Genomic DNA, 21,049 nt, shown 5'->3' with positions numbered 1-21,049 from the left:
CAAAACTCACTAAATATATTTCCTAAACTACTCCAATAAACAAATAGAACAAAAGCCAGTCATTGGAAAAGGAAAAGTTGCTTTAGCAGAGGGATCTATTTACGGAGTATATTGTGTTTTTTCCCAACCCCTCAATATTTTTGCAGCAGCTCTACAAACCTGATTTGGGACTCAACACTCATGGTTAGTAATCTCTCTTAAGGACCAAAGCAACTTAAATTGTATGTTAAAAAGGAGTTGCAGGGTTGTGCCATGAACTCCAGCTGAAACATGTTCTGGAATAACTGCCCCAAATATGTATGGGTTACGGCCATGGGTTCTCACCCAAAAATGGACTGCTATGCTTTTTCCATTTTCAGAATTCTAAGTAATTATGCATAAGTGAACAGAAGTGCTAAAACATTCCTGGTTTTGCCTCTTGCATTCTGAGGCATCACCTGGGAATTCAGCACAGAGTTGAAAACATTTTTTTTGGCAATCACCAAAAAATTATCTGAAAAACTGATGTAAATACAGGACAATCCCATGGGAATGTCTTTTTATTGCGTCAGAAAGTTTCTAAAATTTAGCATGTACCGGTAGGAGTTTATGCTAAAACATAATCCTGGAGAAAACAAAAAAAGATTATGGACTAGCATCCAGGAAGTGAACAATCTAAAATCAGATGTATTTGCTCAAGAAGCATCTGTGGCAACAGAGGATACTTTGCCCTTTGAACATAGTAAAGGATCAATCTGCCTGTAAATAAGAGTGATAAGATAGAAGCTTGAAAGGATTCATGTAAGAGAAATAGGAAGCAAAAAAAAGTAGGCAACAGCCAATAGGCAGCCAGAAAAGTACTACGATTTACTCTGCTCCCTCTTTCCTTATTCTCTGTTCCCATATTGCTTTTTCTTCTTTAAGGCACTCCTGAAAACCATCAAGTACTTGTTAAATAACATTTTCATTAAAAGTCAGCTCTGCCAAAAAAGGATACAAAAAATATTGGGAATGGGGGCGGGAGAGACAAAGACTCCTAAATGTTGCAATTTCCAAACCCAATTATTCTGTGCACAGAGTAAGCCAGTCCTTACTTTTAAATGCACAGAGCATGAGTGATTAAGCAAATATCATGGCAACATACAACCTCCAAGAATGAATTCAAATTTCAAAATTAAGTTTTGACTTAAGAAGTGTAGCATATAAGAACTTTTGTGAATTCCAACAAGTATGGCATATATTGGTTTATTTCAGGGTGTATGATAGGTGTATGGTAGAAAACCCAATTTAAGGCAGATTCTCACGATGAAACACAACTATACACTTCGAATCTACCTGAAAAATGTAATCTCTGCCACAGAACTGACCGATGCCTTATCAATCTTCCGTAATTAATAAAAAGCTCTTAGTTTTCTTTCATAATTTGATAATTTTAATTCCTTTGCCAACAAAACTATAGACCAATAAATAAATGCAGCAAATAAATGCAACCCCCCCTTCGCAAAAGCGTTTAGGAGCACTATTGTTGTTCACTCTTAAGATTTCAGTGCATTAGGGGGCAGTGTAGGAACACAAACTTGCTACTGCTTTGTTATGGTGCATCTCACTAACTGCTGATGCATAGCTAACACAGCAACAGACATTGATTTATGTTCAACTTTCCATTTCATCAGAAAGATTTCTTTTTTTAAAATGCTACACACAAGTTCAAAATTCAGTGGGAAAAAATGCACAAGCGACAAATGCTGGGCCACAAGCACACAACCGGATGCATACGGACAGACCCGGGTCTTTTTTCTAAAGTTAAGCCTGGAGAGAAACTGGAGAGATGTAGGCAGTGCAGTTGCGAGGAAAGGACCTGGTGTTTGCGGCTGGTGTTGAATATGTTGTCAGGGCCTGGCAGAGCTGCTGATTGCTGACGGAGCTCCTGAAGTGACCTCCACTAGAGAAGGCAAAGCCAGCCATCTGGTGAGCAAGTCCTGCCCTTCTGGAAAAATGTGAAAGGCAGGCAGGGCAGGTGATAACTAAAGTGGCCAGCTTACTACTTTACCAGCCTCCCCTTGCTCTGTCTGGCAGGCAGGAGAAAGTTCAGCCTGCAAAAAGAGTGTCTAAGTCTGGGTGAGCAGGGGGAATTGTTAAGGATGCTGGCACATTGCCTTGAGGCTTTAAGACACTCAAACAAGCACCACTTCTGTACTGCTGATTTTGGAACACTGGGCCAATCAGCATCTTATGCATTCTGGGTTTGACTGACAGGTATGGACACCAATGTAGCAGTTCTCAATTTTTATTTTATTTTTTTAAAAAGGTTTTCACATTTTTGTGATTTGGGGGTGGTGGTGGTGGAAACTGCTTAAGTTTTCATTCCATAGGCCATTTACAGCTGTATTTTTATCATCAATCTACAGACCTGCTTGACCCTGGTGAAAACACTGTGAGCTGAGCTTTTCCTTGCCTTTATCATAATTAAACAGTCTCAAACAGGATTCTTTCTTACGTCAGGAGAAACATAGCAAGTTGAAGTCTGAGGATTTTTCTTCTGCATGGCTGTGAGCATGCTATAATAGGACAGGTGATCAAGTGTGCCAAGATTACATCCAAATGGCATATTAAAAAAAAGACAGGAATATCAACTTGTGCTATGTTTCATCTTGCTGCATTGATCATAGTTCAAAAGTCATAGTCAGCATTTATAGAACTATGCACATTTGGGCCTCTGCTCTTTCAAACTCCATTCCTTAATGCTCCTCTTCCATTCAGTTCCTTTTCTCGTCCAGTGGTTGGATAGAAATCCCCAAGAAAATGAATGGCGGAAAAAAGTATCTTATCAGGAGTTCCATAAGCGCTATGTTCCTATCTCTGTGCACATCCAGGCACAGAGGAACTCATCTTCCTGACTGACCTCATTTTTTGAAGGTAAATAGCACATGCTGCCAAGGAGAAAGACAAATCCTACAGAGCAGACGATCAAGCGATCAGTAGAAGACCTACATTATGCAAGCTGAAAGTATACTTTCAATGGCACATAACTTCAAGTGCTCTCCTTCTGTTCTATCAAATGGCATCTATTTATATATGTACCACATATACTATGGCTGAAATATATCACAGAGCCAGGTAAATTACAGCCTGTGATTAAATTGTAGTGTAGTGTTAAAGGTCCAGGATTTTTCGCTCATGGACACTTGCTGATACACAAATTTCAAAATGGAATTGATGGAAGTGAAATGGGAAAGTAGTTATTTTTATCAAACATTTGCACTTTGGTTTTTATGTGCTCAATCACAACTTTCATACAAAGCCTACGATATGTAGTTTGGAAAGTCTAAAGAACATAGAGGGGTGGTCCGAAAGAATTAATTAAAGAACTCAAGTTTATACTGAACTGAACAGGGGATATTCAGAACAGAAAAATGGAAGAGAGTTGCAATGCAAACCCTATAGAATTTCCTTCCTTGCAATTAGGTGGACAGATGTGCTATGTTCTACAAGGTGCTCACTAGATCTTTAAAAAGAGCACTGTTACTAGACTAAACTGAAATTTAAAAAGATAGAAATTACCCCAGTTCAGTTGCTGTTTAAATTGCAGCACACAAGCTGTTAAGTGGATTACTTGAAAGCGATAATATCTGAGAGGCTGCTGGACTGCAATACCCCTCATCCTTCACTATTGACTATACTGTGATGAATGGGTGTTAAGAGTTCAGCAGTATCAAGAACAGCACATGTTAGCCATCCAACTGGCTCACAAACATAAGCCACTTCTGAAATACTCATTAGGAAAAAGGGAAAAGCTTTCATTTATTTCCACCAATTTTGAAGAATCACTCTGGCCTTAATTCTAAAAATCAATAGATTTCATTTCATCACATGTAAAACTTTCCTAAAAATACTTATTTCTCTAAAGCAATAAAGTCAAAACACATATCTACAGTTCCATCCTAAGATTTCCACTGAATTTTGCAATTCTAATGTAGGTCTCGTAACACTGATCAAGCTATTATTTGAGACTTTGTCCTATATAAATGCAGAACTCTTAAAAAAATGTAAAATTAAAGTTTCAGCTTCCACCAACATTAATCATTTATGTGAAGGGGATCTGACTTGGCAATTCTTCTAATATAAAAATGGTTACTAGAGTTTACCAGCCATGTGTCTTTTCTATTACCTCTTATTAAAATAACAACCGTTCCAACAGTTATGATTTTAAATTAGGGATTCTGTGTTTAATGATGACAGAGATGATACTATCCCTGTTCAAACAGTCCTTCCCATCTCTTAGTTGTGTGCATAATATAGAGAGAGCTCGATTAATAAACCATAATTGAACCTAAGATTGTTGTTGCTAAGCAAGACACTTGTTAAGTGAATTTTTGCCCTATATTATGACTTTTCTTGCCACATTTGTTAAGTGAAGCAAATACATGCTAGTTGCCAAGTATCCAGATTTTGATCATGTAATCATGGGCATGCTGCAACTGTTATAAGTGTGAAAAATGTTACTTTTCAAATCCCATAATTTCAAAACCCACTGCATCATCATCATCATTATAATTTCAAAATCTACGGCTTTATTCTTCTCCTTCAAGAACTGAAGTTCAAGAACATTGGTTCTAGTACTTCCAAAAGCAGATCTTCATCTTAATTGCTGAAAACCCTCTGATTGTGCCTATGCAAATAATAGGCAACTAGTTATAACATGTAAATTAATGGCAACTCTCCAGCCCAACTGATACTTTTGAATGACACAGTTTGCTGCACTCAAGAGGGGAGAAATTAAAAAAAAAATGGTAAATGCTAAGAATAGCATCTGCTTTAAAACAGCTTTGCCCATCCTTCTTTTTGTTGTTTTCATCTTGGGTCTCTATCACTTCAGGTTTTGCCCATGGATCTAATAACAAGAATTCCATGTGTTTAAAAGCAAACTTTATTATGAGGAAAAAAGATGGAGAGAAGAATAAGTTCAACCCCCCCCCCCCCCAAAGCAGCTGTAATATTTTATTTTCTCTCCGGTTGCCAAAACTCCACAGTTATGGCCCAGTCTGGATGAACTTCTGCATGTGGCTAAAGTTTAAGAAGTCTTTGCCCAAAGAATTCAGTAGCAGCAGTTGGAAAACAACCAAATACTTAACCAGAAGGGAAAAATAAGAATCCATATCCTGGATGCTGTGTATTACACACAGTCTTGTCATGATCAACATGCATCTTATTCATTCCAAAGTAGCTCTGTAATGCGTGGAACTAAAATAAAAACAAAAACTAATATTGCTTTCCAGACAAACAGGCTCTATCACATGTAAACACAGCTGATGTGAACTGATGATGAAGAAAACAAACAAAACAACCACAGAAAGGTACCCAATGAATCACATAAAAATCAGGAGAATTAACCCTTACCTGAAAGAAACCGGGAGGAATGGGTCCTCCTGGCATTCCGTCATTTGGAGGAATGTTTCCAAGTACTGGACTTGGCGCTGCAGCTGCACTCTGGAAACAAAGACAACAAAAAATATATATAATGATACACATATATTTGGATAGCCCTGGTTTGAGATCAATGTAAAGGACATTGGTACAAAAATTCTTCAATATGCAAACATTCATTTAGTGGCCATTCAAAGTTAAAATGACACTGAAAAAATTGGCTTGACCGTTTTACAGTGCAGCATCGCTGTGGTCACATGATCAAAATTCAGACGCTTGGCAACTGGCATGTACTTATAATGTTTGCAGTGATCCAGGGTCATGTGATTCCCTTTTGCGACCTTCTGACAAACGAAGTCAACAGTGAAGCTAGATACACTTAACAACCGTGTTATTATCTTAACAACTGCAGTGATTCACTTAACAACTGCGCCAAGAAAGGTTGTAAAATCGGGGGAAATTCACTTAAGAACTTTCTGACTTAGCAATGGAAATTTTGGGTTCGTAAATCGAAGACTACCTGTACATATTTCATGTGTCCACCATAATGTACAGTGAGTTACCAAACCTATTATTATCAAGGCTACTCGAAGAGAATGAAATTGTATTGTAAAATTGTGCCATTAAAATAACAAAACATCAATGGTTGTCATTCTGAATGACGTGGCAACTGAGAGCTTGGTTCAGTTCTCATTCTTATAGATCTGTCATCCAAACAGCAGAAGTTATTACTAAAGCTTCCCAAACTAAGCAATTTTTTTTGTAGAATTCTGAATATACTCATGGGCAAAGAGAACGGCAAATCCATATCTTTCAATGTAGAGATCTAATAGTGACCAAGAGTAAAAACCACTCTAGAGCAGGATTTCCTAACCTTGATAACTTTAAGACGCATGGACTTCAACTCCCAGAATTCCCTAGTCAGCCAGGGAATTTTGGGAGTTGACGTTCATGAATCTTAAAGTTGCCGAGGTTGGGAGATGCTGCTCCAGAGCAACTTCTACATTTACACTCTTATACTGTAGCCGTTCATCTAGCCTAGTTCAGGGATTATGAAGTTTCAGACATACCTTTCTAATGAGACTTTTTTAAAAAAAAATGGTCACTTCATAATTTAAGAGATGGCTACCAACATCACTTTCAGTTAAAGACAAAAGTGACTAAGATCTTTCTTTCAACTGAGGACTGTACCACCCCAACCTAGAACATAATCTAAAAGACAGAAGTGTTAAATATTTAACCTGCCGTGTTTAAAGAGCAAAATGATCATACTTAATATTTAAAGCCAAGCCAAGGAAATAAAAGAGGTGTGCGAATAAACCTTTCTATCTATTTCCTCTCTTTGCTCTTCCCTTCTTTCAAAAGCACCGAGCAGCTTTTAGCTGCTGCGTTATAAGGAAAGTTGTGAGGTAGGCACAAAGCCTTTAGTCTATGTCCTCAGTTGATCTCTGGCAGTATTTTATGTGGCTTATGTGGGATTTGCAGGAAAAGTTTACTGATTAACTGGCCCCAATATAATGTGTTCATCTGAACTGGAAAGAGAAAGGGTAAAGGTACTTTGCTAGCTAAACCAGACAGTCAATAAACTAAGCAAGAACAAACGAACAAAAACAGCCTTTTCCTTGTCTCTAGTAATTTCCCAATTTCAGCATAAAGGACACTGTCTCTAGTCGAGCATTATGCAAAAGAGTGGTGAACTGATGTGTTTCTCTGAATGTCATTCTGATGTCAGTTAGCAGTCATGTTATTATCCTCTACCAGGCAGTCAGTCGGGATACACACACACACACACACACACACACAAACACACACACTTCTTTTAACTGACCTCGCAGCACATCTGGCGGATGAAGCTGTCCAGGAGCTAAGGTACTCATTTGTATAATACTAAATGGTAACACACATCATATGGAATATATAAATAGGCTGTGTCCAAATCAACCCTAACAGTTTTAATAATCCAGCTTAGGTTGGATGATCTGATATAGATATTCCATTATCAGCATATTACTGTTTAGCAAAATGATTGTTATTGATTCTTTCCATTTTCTATTGTTTCAGGGGGCCAGTGAATAGAGGGCCAATTTGGTGTAGTGGTTTACGGCATCAGATTAGAAACTGGAAGATCGTGAGTTCTAGTCCTACCTTAGGCACAAAGACAGCTGGGCCAGTCACATCTACTCAACCCTTGGAAGCATGCAGGGGCAAACCATTTCTAAAACCTTGTCAAGAAAACTGCAGGGACAAGCCCAAGGCATTCACTAAGAGTCACCAGTGACTCGAAGGCAAAACAACACACACTCATGCTAAGTAAGACAAAACAAAAATTGAGTCCAAAAGGGATGGTGACATCACTTTAATAATGGCTACATTAAAGCAGCAAGACTGAAAAAAAAAAAAACATAAACATCGAAGTGTCCATTCTCAAACCATCAGTCTTTCACCTATGAGACCCACATAGCGATTTATAAAATTACAATTTGAAAAAATGAGTTTTGTTTTAAATGTAGATTTTTCTATTGCTGAATATAGAGTTTAATGTCTCTGCCGGTTTCCCTTCTGAGAAACTAAGTCATATAAATAGCCTGCTGGAGGAAAACAAAAAGTAGATAAGCCACGGGTGATGAAATATTGTTTGTCAGACCTGAAAAGTAGGCTCTGTTCTGGTAATTTTTCAGTCACTCTGACGTGGCTTTGCTTTACGGTTCCCACCTTTGGTACTACTGTGTGTTTTTAATGAAAACATTATTCTAATTGCTCAATTTTTAATGAAAATTTTTGCCAACAGTAGATTTCTCTTTTTTTTAAATCTGGAAGTAAAATGCCTAAAAGCCCAAGATAGTGATAAATAGAAATATCTGTACAAAACCCCTCATGGAAAAAATGTATTAGAAATTTATATTTTTCAAAAGGGATTGCTTTTAGACATTTTAGTCCAAAATTAACAAAGGAAAACTTGTCCGTTCTGAATGCAATCAAGGATGAGCTAACAAAGGCTTAATGAAATAAATGATTTAGTTATGACTAATGTTTGAAAGATTGCAAAACTGCAACCAAATCATGTCAAGGATTGTGTCTCCACTGATCACAGACAACAGTCTTATCAATACTACATTTAATTTAATCAGCAGTCTACTCATTTGACATGTTCAAAAATCACTGTTGAAAAATGTGAGCAGCCAAATGATTTGTTTTATATTCAGTAATCTGAATATGGGAAATCTCTCGGATTGTAATGATTTTCTTTTGTTTTGCTTTATAGCCTTGTATTTAAGAGTTGGCCTAAGAGTAGCCACTGGGAAATACAAGAAACGGCTACATGGAATCAGTAGGCCAATGAAATGCTCCATCACTTCCTTATTCTGCATTTTAGGAATGAAGTCAGCAAGCTAACTAGCAAAGAAATAATGCAGAGGGCTAGCTTTGTTAATCCTTTTGCAGCAAAACCAATGAAGTATCTAGTAACAATCCAACCATTACTGTATATTGTTTAAGCTTTGGTAGATCACAATCCTCTTCATCAGATGCATGGAATATGTTTCTGAGAAAGACATTTCTGCTCCTATGCCCCAGTAGACCATGAAATCTTTTCTGCGGGTTAGCAATTTTTGTCAGCTTATTTATAAAGCAATAATGAACATAACTTCCAACATAGTCACATGAAATGTATTGAAAGCCACATTTAAGTTTCACTGGATCTTATCACAGGAGAATATGTATAGAAGGATATCACAAGGAAAGAACTACATTGGCTCAAGGTTGACTCAGCCTTCCCTCCTTCCGAGGTGGATAAAACGAGGATCTAGATTGTTGGGGGCAATAGGCTGACACTGTAAACCGCTTAGAGAGACAGTGTACAGTGTAAAGCACTATAAAGCGGTATATAAATCTAAGAACTATTGCTATTGCTACATACAGAACTAAAGGTTGTTAGCTGTAAGTCTCAATTAAAACAGACCCATGAAAAATATTATCAAATATATTTCCATGTCACCGAAATTGCTACATCTTAATGCGGTGACTCCAGAAAGGTTCATTATGATGACAGAAGGTATTTTCTCCCTTTAGTTATAAATTATAGTGTGGCATTTCTTTTTTTAAAAAAAAAACAAAGACAAACTGCTATCAATTATTACTGATACATCACATTGACATTAGCAACAGCATCTTAAAATGCACATGTTTAATAAGGTCTTCCAACCAAAATAATAAAACCACTTTTCAGTTTCAAATCTAACAAAATATTGCCAGGTTGCAATGAACCAGAAATCCCAGTCTGCACATCAAAGTCATGTTAGCTGTTTAACGTTTTGAACAAAGATTTTTGATATTGAAAACAGCTCATTGGGACAATCATTTCTTTATGGATTCCGAAGAAGCATTAATAAGTATCTTATATGCAATCCCGGTTTCCACGTTGTAAGCATATCCATCTCAGTTTCTAACAATTCCATAGTTGAAATAGCTATATTTTGCGGGGAAAATCATCTTTGACTTACCATTTAGGATAGAAAAAACAGAGGACCATCTTCCAATTGGGGGGAAATGACATTCTAAACATTCAAGTAAATTTGATTTTATACACACACACACACACACACACACACACACACACTTCTGACAAATAGAGTTGCACTCATTAAATGCCAACTGATGTTGACGTACTCCTTTTTAAAAAAAATCTAGGATCTTATGTTATATGAATCACATGATTATTCCCCATTAGAGGTAGTTGTCAATTTACACAGTTCGTTTAGTGACTGTTTGGTTACAACGGCACTGGATAAAATGACTGATGACCATTTTTCATACTTATGACTGTTTCAGATTCCGCATGATCACGTATCAAAATTCAGAGTGGCAACTGGCAGTTGCAGTGTCCCAGGGTCATGTGATCGCCTTTGGGGATATGCCAGATTCATTTAACAATCGCATTACTAACAACTGCAGTAATTCACTTAACAACTGTGATAAGAAAGGCCATAAAATGGGGCAAAACTCACTTAACTGTCTCGCTTAGCAATATCAATTGTGGGTTCAATTGTGGTCATAAATCGAGGACTACTTGTACAGTTTTAAATCTATCCTTACTTTTTAATTGCAAATAGCAAAGCAAAGCTGAAACCTATTTAAAGTAAATAAGCGTTTAGTAAAAAAGCTGTGGTTAAGTTTTTTTCTAAGCCTGATATAACACAAGAGAAACAAGAAGCAAAGAGTTTGTCACATAACCATTTCATAGCAGAAATGAGAGGACAAGAATGAATGCTTTAATGCTTGCAGAATGGACTTCAGAAAGGGTTCTTGGATTACAAATAGAACAGTACTAATCAACATATAAAATACTAACACAATTGAACAAGCAGGCCCTTTCCTTTTTAGTTCTTTTTCAAAGGAGTTCCTCTAAAAACAGCTGGGAGGAATTGATGGTCGAAGGGGGGAAAAAAATCTTATTCTTTCCCCACCTTCTTGAGTTTCCTTGTACTTTCCCCCGTCATTTGCAGCCACTTCAAAAATCTCCAGCTAGGTTAACACTCTTTGGAAAATGGTTGCAAAGGAAGAAAAAAAAAGGTGCTAGTGTCTCTATTGGTCCCAATAAATAATCTTCTCCTAAATCAATGCAATTCAAGATGTCATCAGATTTTGCCCCAAAACTGAAGACTTAAGTATATTCTTAAAGGATCTCCTATTTGCCTTTCCAAACTTGATGCCATCCAGATTACATCTCATATCATCCCTTACAGCTATAAAACAGGGCTGGAAATATTAAGAATTGCAATCCAAAACATCTGAAGATCACAAAATTAGGAAAGCCTGGGATGTATTTTGAAGGATTCTTTTTTCCCTAGCTCCTTATTAGGTACAACTAAAACTTGAGCATTTTTTTTCCTCCTACCACTTTGCGGGTAGAGGGATGGGAGAAGAGAATGCTTTTTCTTTGGGTTTTTAAAGCATCATTATAAATTCAGGACTTGCCTACTTTGGAATACTAATGAATGGCAAAGAATATAGGGTTATATGACAAGCACAAAAGAGGGAATGCAGATCAAGCAGGGAAAGGATTCTAAATGCTGAAATAAGAGGATGTGAAAAGTAGGTGCAACTCTACATGAAATTATTGACATCTACCCATCCTCTTCCCGCTATCTGAGCCAGTATGTTTTAAAAGAAAATGAAGGTATTAAAACAAAGTTATAAACAACTATGAAAAACAAATTCATACACCATTTCTATCTCTATAGAGCAGAGCAGAGTACATAAGCTTTCAGGGTACATAAAAACAACAAAGTCATATAAACATAAGATTCCAATAGGAGAAGGTAGTAGAAAAGATGATTATGCATCATCAAATTAAAACCAGTGGGGAAAAACCCACACTGCACACTATATTTAGCAATGCTAGTTATACATTCAAACTTTCATCAGCACCACTTTCAAAGAATACATGGTGGGTTTTTTTTTAAAAAAAGAGCTGAATGTACAAGCTATGCTCTCTTTATCCACAATGGGATAAAACTCACCATGAATATGCAGCCAAGCCATGGCAAAGGAAATGCAAGATATCATGGTCCCTTTTGTGGTGTGTGCAACCTCTCAGTTTGGACATATCACAGACGCAACAAGACATCTGTTACATTTCCTGGCTGGCCTGGAATGCCCTTCACAGTTGCCAGTTGGAATGCTGGATACTATGCAAAGCTCTTCTGGCCCAGGCATATCATGGAGTTATTTCCCCCCGCCAAAGATACGCACATGTCAATTTGACATACACATTGTGACACTTGGCTCGAAGTTAATAATTAAAGTATCCACAGTGCCCTGAACAGAATGCAAGGGAAGAATTGTATCTACCAGACTTGATGAATTATTTAGAAGCCTGCCGTGTGGCATTGTCTCTCTGTAACAACCCTCCTTGGTTTCAACCTCCCCATAGTAGCTCATCTGTGATAGAAAGAACATAGCTGGTGAGTTCAGGGAACTTTCTGCAACTCAGGTGCAAACAGAGTGTAGTATCGGAAGACTTCAGCCAGGCTAGCCTTAAGCTGTTTCTTTCAATATAATAAAATTTCTACTTGCTTGTTACTCCTTGGACTTCTACCAGGTGGGGTTTCTCTCCAGAGTGGACCAATAGTGGGTCAATCACATGTGAAGTGACATCATTAGTCACTGCCTAGTCACTTTCCGTCTTAACTATTGCAATGCGCTCTACATGGGGCTGCCCTTGAAGAGCACTGGGAAGGTCCAGTTGGTGCAAAATGCAGTGATCCACATGGTTTTGTGTGGATCCCGGTGTGCACATGTATTTCCTGCAAGAGCTGCATTGGTTGCAGATTTGCTTCCGGGTGCAATTCAAGGTGCTGGTTGTCACCTTTAAAGCCCTTCATGGCTTGGGACCAGGTTATCTGAGGGACCGTCTCTTGGCGGTCACATCTACCCGACCCATCAGAGTGGGGAGGCAGGGAATGTTGTGGGTCCCATCCCCAAGAGAGGTACCCCTGGTGGGACCTATAAGAAGGGCCTTCTCCATGGTGGCTCCCTCTCTCTGGAACATCATTCCCCCAGAGATTAGAATGGCCCTCACTCTAATACTCTTCCGGAAGGTGCTGGGGAGCCCAGAGTGGGATGGAGGCCATTAAATGGTTCATGTGATCTGCTGTCGCCGGGGTGGAGAGCGGGAGGTGGGGAGTGATTTTGTTATATTGTACTATATTAATTTATTTGATTCTTTTTGTTAGTTTTTATTGTTTTAAATATGGTTTTATATTCTGTAAGCCACCTTGAGTCGCCAGGGGCAAATAGGAGGCAATATAAATTCAATAGATAAATAAATAAAATTAGTTTTTCTTTGCTCTTGAGAAATAGAAGAGTCTTCAATGTTTTTCTTTCTACTATCTAATTTATCATATTACTTAATAGGGTGTATATTTTCTGAGGTTCATACAAGAATCGGGATATCAAGAAAGCAAGTAAATTTTAGAAGCACTAAAAGACTTCCTACTATCTAGGCCAGTATCTATAAAAAAACAACCAGATTTCTGTAAAGGTGAATAAAGGATGGTGATCCCTAGGCCAAGGTAGAGGAAAGGTAGAGGCACATAATTCAGGTTACAAGAAGTAATTAGTTGAATTATTATTTATATTTTTCTCTCACTTCCTAATTTAAAAAAAATTCCCCTATGAATAAATCCAATAAAGAAATTAATATATACAGTCTATAATGTGTGGGAGAGGGAAGAGAAGTCAACCCTATAAAGAAGAAATGTTAAATTGGGAAGATGCCCAAAAGATAGTCACAATAGTGGTTGAAAGAGTATAAGTGCATACATTTTCTATTTTAAAAAATCAGTAGTCCAATAAGATCCTCTCCTGCATTTCTTAATTATATTGTATGCAAGACAAAAACTGTTAGTTAAGTAGCTAAATACAATTAGCAAGACTTCTGTGCCTCTATGATCATTATCAGCTTACATACACATGTGGTTTTCACTTATCTAGTTACTCTCAAAATGCTTTGCCAACTTCCTCATGCTGCTTATTGGTTTGATGCATAGCATTCTCATTCTTACCCACAAATACATATACATACACGTTGTATGGAAAGAGGAGATTACTTTTACTTGAAACTTTTACAGGTAGACCTTGTCTTACGACCACAACTTAGCCCAACATTTCTGCTGCTAAGCAAAACAGTTGACTTTTCTTACCACGCTTGTTAAGCAAATTGCTGCAGTTGTTAAATTAGTAACACGGTTGTTAAGTGAATCTGGCTTCCCCGTTGACTTTGCTTATTGGAAAGTCATAAAAAGTGATCACATGGTCCCTGGGACATTGCAACCTTCATAAATATGAGTCGGTGCCGAGTGCCTGAATTTTGATGACATGACCACGGAGATGCACCAACGATCGTAAGTGTGAAAAATGGTCATAAATCACTTTTTTTCAATGCCGTTGTAACCTGAATGGTCACCAAGTGAACTGTTGTAAGTCAAGGACTGTCTGTATTCGCAGAACATGATTATCCACAACATTAACTACATTAGCAGTGATGAACTTCCTTGCTATAAAGTTACACTGTGTCATAGATTGTGTACAATTGCAATTCATTTGTTGACAACAGGGAAAGCTTTGTAAATGACCAAGGAGACAGCATGACTACACAGAGCAGCAATTTTATACTATTCATATGGTGTGTTCTACAACAAACTGTTTCTAAAAACAAAAGTTCAAAAAAACTACACACTACCAAAACTAAAATGAAGATGCTCGAACACTTCCTTAATGAGAAGAGTTTCACCCCAAAACACTGGGGGCTTTAAAGCAGGGGTGGGGGAAATCTATGGCTCTTCAAATGTTGCGGAAATAGACTCTTAACAACCCCAGCTAGCAGAGTAACAGGAAAGGCTGCTGGGGCCACTGGTTTCCTCTTTACTCTTACCCTTGAGAAACTAAATCTCTATGTAGCTCACACAACATGATAAGATAAATAGCAGCCTTGATAACTATTGAGGATGAAGGGAAGGGATTCTGCAACTTTGATTATGGACTCCCTCCTTATGTTCCAGAAATACAGTGCATCTAAAGTTTCAGTTAGGGGACGCTCATAATCCACAAATTAAAGGCTAATGGAGTAGAATCAGGAATGTGTTATATAGTAACACTTCTATAATTCTTCAGCACTGTTAGGTACATTTTAATGCTTCAGTGCATTATTAGCAACATCTTCAAAACTCATTTGTGTTGCTCATAGGTCAAAGTAATACCAAAATGGGCAAGCAAGCCCAATAAATAGTTGCGTTGTTGATTAATGTGGTACCTTAAAACCTGAGCAGTGATTGCAATCGGCACACCTGGTGGAGTTACTATACTTTTGGGAAATGGCATTAGCCTGGGATACAACTTAGCATCTGCACGTCTGGGAAGTCAGACAGATTTCCTGCAGAATAGGAAACAAGGTTTCAGACTATTATAACTTTTGCTCTAAGTCCACCACTGAATAGTTCCCAATATTCACTGATGATACTTTAAAAATCAAACTGGCATGGAAGATGATGAAAACCTGGATGGATGAGTTCAGCCTCCAAACGAGACATGCAGTCAACACACCGGCTTGGTATACTCCAGCAGATGCCGTCTAAGCCTTTAAATCGCACACTAATTGTGCTAATTGAGCTAACAGTCGCTGTTTCATCTCCCAGCTCTGAGTCAACCAGCATCTTCTGGTACTGCTATAGAGATCCAAGCTGTTGGCTTTAGTGGTATTTTGTCAGCCATTAAATGATTCATCAGAGTCATTAATTGATTTATTACTGCTGCCTGCAAGTATTGCTTTGCAAATAAAGAATGATGTAGATCACAATGCAGAAGAAGCTGAACAACTCTACACAGGACCTGATGCTTAAACTATCTACATAAGTTCAACACTAAGGAAAAAGAAGAAGATAGGAAGAGCAAAAGAAAAAGTCAAAGGGAAAGGATGAGTCGATATATTCATTTTTTCCCTATATAAAAATGTTGGCTATTAGAACTTGCTATAGTATTCAACCTTAATATTCTAAGGCAGGAATCCCCAACTGTGGCACGCCAGAAACGGGGAGGCGCAAACAAGCCATGATCCAACGGCGGGATGTAGGCAGCACAACCCAGTCTGTGGAAAAACCGCTTTCCACAGAACAAGGTCCCTGCTGCCCAAAGGATTGGGGGCTGCTGTTCTAGGGCACCAGAAAGGCATCCCGATCAGAGCTCCTAGTCAACAAAGCCCATACTCATTTTAATTTCTTAGGCAATTACAAAATTGGAAATGAAGTATTTTTAAAAATACAGCAACAGCTGAAAACAGCTTGGCGTGGGAGGAAAGAAAACCAGGTTTCAAGACACTTGTAGTCCAAGAAATGATTCGGTTTTAAGTGATGCTTTTCCAGCTAATTTGTCATTAAGACTGCAGATAGTTGTTACCTGCAACCAGATAATTAGACTCATCTAATGAAGAGAATGTTGCCTCTTTCTTCCAGATGTGACAAAAGCAACTCTTTATTCATTTATCTGTCTATTTATAACATTTATATGACCACCTAATACAACAGAGTAATTCTGGCTAAAAAAAAAAGTCAGCAAAAGACACAGACAGAACCATTTTACAAAGCAACATGACACATTTAAAATTATGAAACTTGGTTTGTACCACAACTCAACAACTGGACTCAGCTCACCCAGACTTAAAGGCCCAAGATTTGACTGCCTTTCTGAAGGCTTTCAGGTCAGGACCAACTGTGAAAAGTGGCTGATTCCTCAAAGCAGATGACATTGTCTCAGCGGGGGGTGGAAACCTGATAGAAATCAGATCTTCTTTGGTGGGAAAAAATTGGCTTGTCTACAGCCATACTCTTTCAGTCAGAAATCTCTAATCTTGCTGTGTCAATCTCCTGCTGACAAGGGTGGTGAACTATATACCATATTTTTCAGAGTATAAGATGCACCTTTCCTCCCCCAAAAAGAGGGTGAAAATCCTGGTGCGTCTTATACTATCTAAGAGCCGAGGTGGCGCAGTGGTTAGAGTGCAGTACTGCAGGCCACTTCAGCTGACTGCTAACTGTAGTTCAGAGGTTCAAATCTCACCGGCTCAAAGGTTGACTCAGCCTTCCATCCTTCCGAGGTGGGTAAAATGAGGACCCAGACTGTGGGGGCAATATGCTGACTCTGTAAACCGCTTAGAGAGGGCTGAAAGCCCTATGAAGCGGTATATAAGTTGAACTGCTATTGCTATTGCTGTTATACACTGAATATAGCATTTTGGCCTCCCGAAACCCCACCCCCTTCACAAAAATGGACATGCAGAGGGTTTGGGAGACCTGCAGAATGCTCCTTGGGGCTGGGGAGGGCAAAAATGAGCAAAAAACAGGCTTTTTTGCTTGTTTTTCCCCTCTCCAGCCCTCAGGAGCAATAGCAATAGCAATAGCAGTTAGACTTATATACCGCTTCATAGGGCTTTCAGCCCCCAATAGTTAGCAATAGTTAGACTTATATATCACTTCACAGGGCTTTCAGCCCTCTCTAAGCGGTTTACAGAGTCAGCATATTGCCCCCAACAACAATCCGGGTCCTCATTTTACCCACCTCGGAAGGATGGAAGGCTGAGTCAACCTTGAGCCTGGTGGGATTTGAACAGCCGAACTGCTGAACTGCAGTCAGCTGAAGTAGCCTGCAGTGCTGCATTTAACCACTGCGCCACCTCGGCTCTCTACAAGTCTCCCAAACCTATGCATGCCCTGTTTTTTTGCAAAAAATGAGCCCGTTTTTGCTTATTTTTGCCCCCCCCCTTCCTGAGCACTTTGCAGGCCTCTCAAACTCTCTGCATGCCCAGTTTTTCACAAAAAACCAAGTATGCAGAGGGTTTGGGAGGCCTGCAGAGTGCAAAAACTTTTTTTAATTTACCTCTTCAAAATCTTGGTGTGTCTTATATTCCAGTGCATCTTATACTATGAAAAACACGGTAGTTCATATATTCCTTGACCAGCATTAATAGATGCACAATTCAGTCATATAGATGTCCTCCTTTTATATTCACAGAGAAAACATACTTTTATTAAGATCAGACACATCATTTGTTCAATTCACATACAGTTCTTCAATGTAAGCTATTTAGCCTACCTCAGAGTCCATATTTGCCAAGGATGGAGGGGGATCCACTAAGAACTGATCAGCTTGGACCAGTAAAAGTGCTTTAAAAATATTTCACTGATTCTTGCAACAAATAGATTCAGAGGCTACTACTGAGTTAATGGCAGGGCCATCATTCAAACCAGGAACTTCTGAATTTATATCTTTTACTCTTTTAAACTAGTAAGCTAGAGCGCTGGAATTAATGGTCAAATTTTAACTATAATTAAAAAACCATAAATTAAAAAAAACCAATTTCAAAATCTTATCCAGACCAAGCATTGTCTGCTTAATTATGACATTCAGTGGTTGTACTGTGATTACACTCTAATACTGTAAGCACACATTGAGAAAGAGCAAGATTAGACTTATTTTAAGGTGTCCTAGTACCCTAGGAAAACATTTTTGGAAGCTTCTGTCTGGGACTGCAACATGCAGAGCCAAGTTCAATCCCCTTTGGAGAAGTTTCAAGTTTGACAGAAGCCATCTTATGATTACTCCACTCCTCATAATGCAGTAGAAGGAGGTATCACTAGGCAAGGGTGGAGTAGACTGTATTCTAACAAGGGGTACCATTTCTGAAGGTTGCTTCACTTGCTTCAAACTCCCTAAAAGAACCCCTACAAAACAATATAAGAAAGAATGCCCCCTGAAAAGTTTTTTTTAGCTGTTTCCAGAGTTTAGTATTTTGACTTCCTACAATTTTAATTTGCGGGTTTATTAACTGAAGGACTACTGCATTTACCTGGCTCTCCAGGATAACTTGGCTCACCCAAGTTATGTTACCTGTCCCATCAATTAGGGATATACATCTGGTGGGATGACAAAAAACAGCCTTCTCGGTGGTGGCCCCTTCTCTATTGAATATCACTCTCACGAGTATGGTTGGTCCCCAACTTGTTGCTTTTCCAAGATTGATCTGATTGTGTTGCTGCTGCTATGGGGAAGGAGGGCTTATGGGTTTTTATCAGAGGTGAAATTCAGCAGTTTCTGACAGGTTCTGGAGAACCGTAGCAGAAATTTTGAGTAGTTTGGAGAACCGGCAAATAGCACCTCTGGCTGGCTCCAGAATAGGGTGGGAATGGAGATTTTGTAGTATCCTTCCCCCAGGAGTGAAGTGGGAATGGAGATTTTGCAGTATCCTTCCCCTGCCACGTCCACCAAGCCATGCCCACAGAACTGGTATTAAAAAAAATGAATTTCACCACTGGTTTTTATGTGGTGGATGTTTAAATGTAAGCCATCTGAAGCCACCTATATATGAATTGGGCAGCCATATAAATTTGTTTAATAAATAAATGATAATTTATCAACAGGTATGTGTGCAAATACTGTAATCCAAATAATGTAAGTGGAATTAAAATGAGGTTTTTTTTTTTTTTTAAACATGCCATTTGCGCAATGTCTAACGAGCACTGGCATTCTGGTTTGAATTAAGTGAGCAAACTCAGTAACAATGAAACTATGCTAAGAAGAGGGGCAGGAAGAAAGTACTGCAAGGCTTTAAATATTTCAAAAATGTCCGGAAGGCTCCAGTTACAACACTACCATCCTCACCCAGTTCTGACCATGTTTTGGAAAAGTATCTGGAGTGTGTCATTCCAAGAGAACGCAGTGATGTAATCTCCACAGGAATAGTTACTCTGCTCTTTTATCTCACACCTCACCACCAGCGTGATTTACACATCAGCCGACCCAGGGCCGTTTCATAGAAGACAAACAGCAGCTCACTTTCTAGTTCAGATTAGTATGAAAACAATCTGTCTTTGCTTACAATTTGTCTTTGCTTACATACACAGCCAAGAAAAAGAGAAAAGAGAAAAAATCAGGCTTCTAAACCATTGTGAAACCAGCTTCCCCTGTATTATGCTTCTGCTTCAGTTATGGCTAATAGTGTTGTGTTTTAATCCAAGTAGGAAGAGGAAAGGATCTGACATACAGAATAACCAGCTGAATAAACCTGGGTCTGAGGTGGAAAGAAGGAATTGGAGGGACCATATGAAAACTGAAAGTGTTGTCTCTAAAAACACTCCACTTTCGGCTTATTTATTGTTTCTATAAGCTCTTTCAAAAATGCTTCACTAGAGCCATTTAGGTAACCTTTATAACTACTTTGCTAGGCATGTTAGCCAAAAAAATTGCTAAAAAGCAGATAATAATAAATTTGAGAGGAAGAGGCAGATGAATGATTATATTCTGCACCATTGATCTGTATTTTATCAAACTATCTACTAATCATACATACAACGGTCAAGTTCAGGAAAGGATAGTATAGTATAGAACTGCCTACAGTAGGAAAACTCACATCCAAGATGCTTTTGGAAATTCTTCCCTTTTACTTCCATTTCTTTTACTTCACATTTGAAAATGAGATGCCCCACAATTAATTTTTTTTGGGGGGGGGGGAAGACCGTTGGCTTACCCGAATGGTCGTTCTCTAGGCGCTGCGAAGTGTCCAAGCACAGTTAACTTCAGCTTGCTGCCCAAGGAACTGAGTTTTAAAATTGATTGTAGTTCCACCTCTTGGTTGCCTCAGAGGCTCATTTTCGAAAAACGAAGAAGATCCAATAGTCCATAACTTAAACCAGTCTAAGTCCAAGTCACAGGTGAAACACACCTTGCGGCCCCACCTCAAGGGTAGGTTTGGACACTCCACAGCGCCTAGAGAACGACCATTCAGGTAAGCCGATGGTCTTTCTCCTAGGCGCTGCTTGGAGTGTCCAAGCACGGGACATGCCAAAGTTATGTCGAAGTCGGGAGAGAAGAACTGTCTGGGGCCTCTGTGCTCGCCACGACTCTCTGCAAAACTCTCCTCCCAAATGACGCCTCAGCAGAGGCAAACGTGTCCAGTTTGTAGTTTTGAATGAATGGAGATGGACCAGCCCACGTAGCGGCACGGCAAATTTCCTCAATTGGAGCTTAAGTAGCCCAAGCAGCCGAAGTTGCTGCGCTCCTCGTAGGGATCCAGATAATCTGCTTCATCCAAGGTCTGTCG

At 38.8% G+C, this 21,049-nt stretch overlaps 1 protein-coding gene across 4 annotated transcripts in view; it reads right to left on the bottom strand.

Annotated features, from left to right (window-relative positions):
- Positions 1-21,049, bottom strand: part of SSBP3 (single stranded DNA binding protein 3) — a 226,893-nt gene that overhangs the window by 50,010 nt on the left and 155,834 nt on the right. For all 4 annotated transcript variants that reach the window (XM_014068046.2, XM_014068044.2, XM_014068045.2 and 1 more), the window contains exon 5: positions 5,377-5,466. In XM_014068046.2, coding sequence (XP_013923521.1) covers positions 5,377-5,466 — 90 coding nt within the window. The remainder of the gene's footprint in view (positions 1-5,376; positions 5,467-21,049) is intronic.

The sequence above is a fragment of the Thamnophis sirtalis genome, unplaced genomic scaffold (assembly GCF_051295495.1).
Source record: "Thamnophis sirtalis isolate CommonGarterSnake01/CBP01778 unplaced genomic scaffold, rThaSir2_p1.2 scaffold_7, whole genome shotgun sequence".
Lineage (NCBI taxonomy): Eukaryota > Metazoa > Chordata > Lepidosauria > Squamata > Natricidae > Thamnophis > Thamnophis sirtalis.
This window is presented reverse-complemented; position numbering and strand designations above follow the sequence as displayed.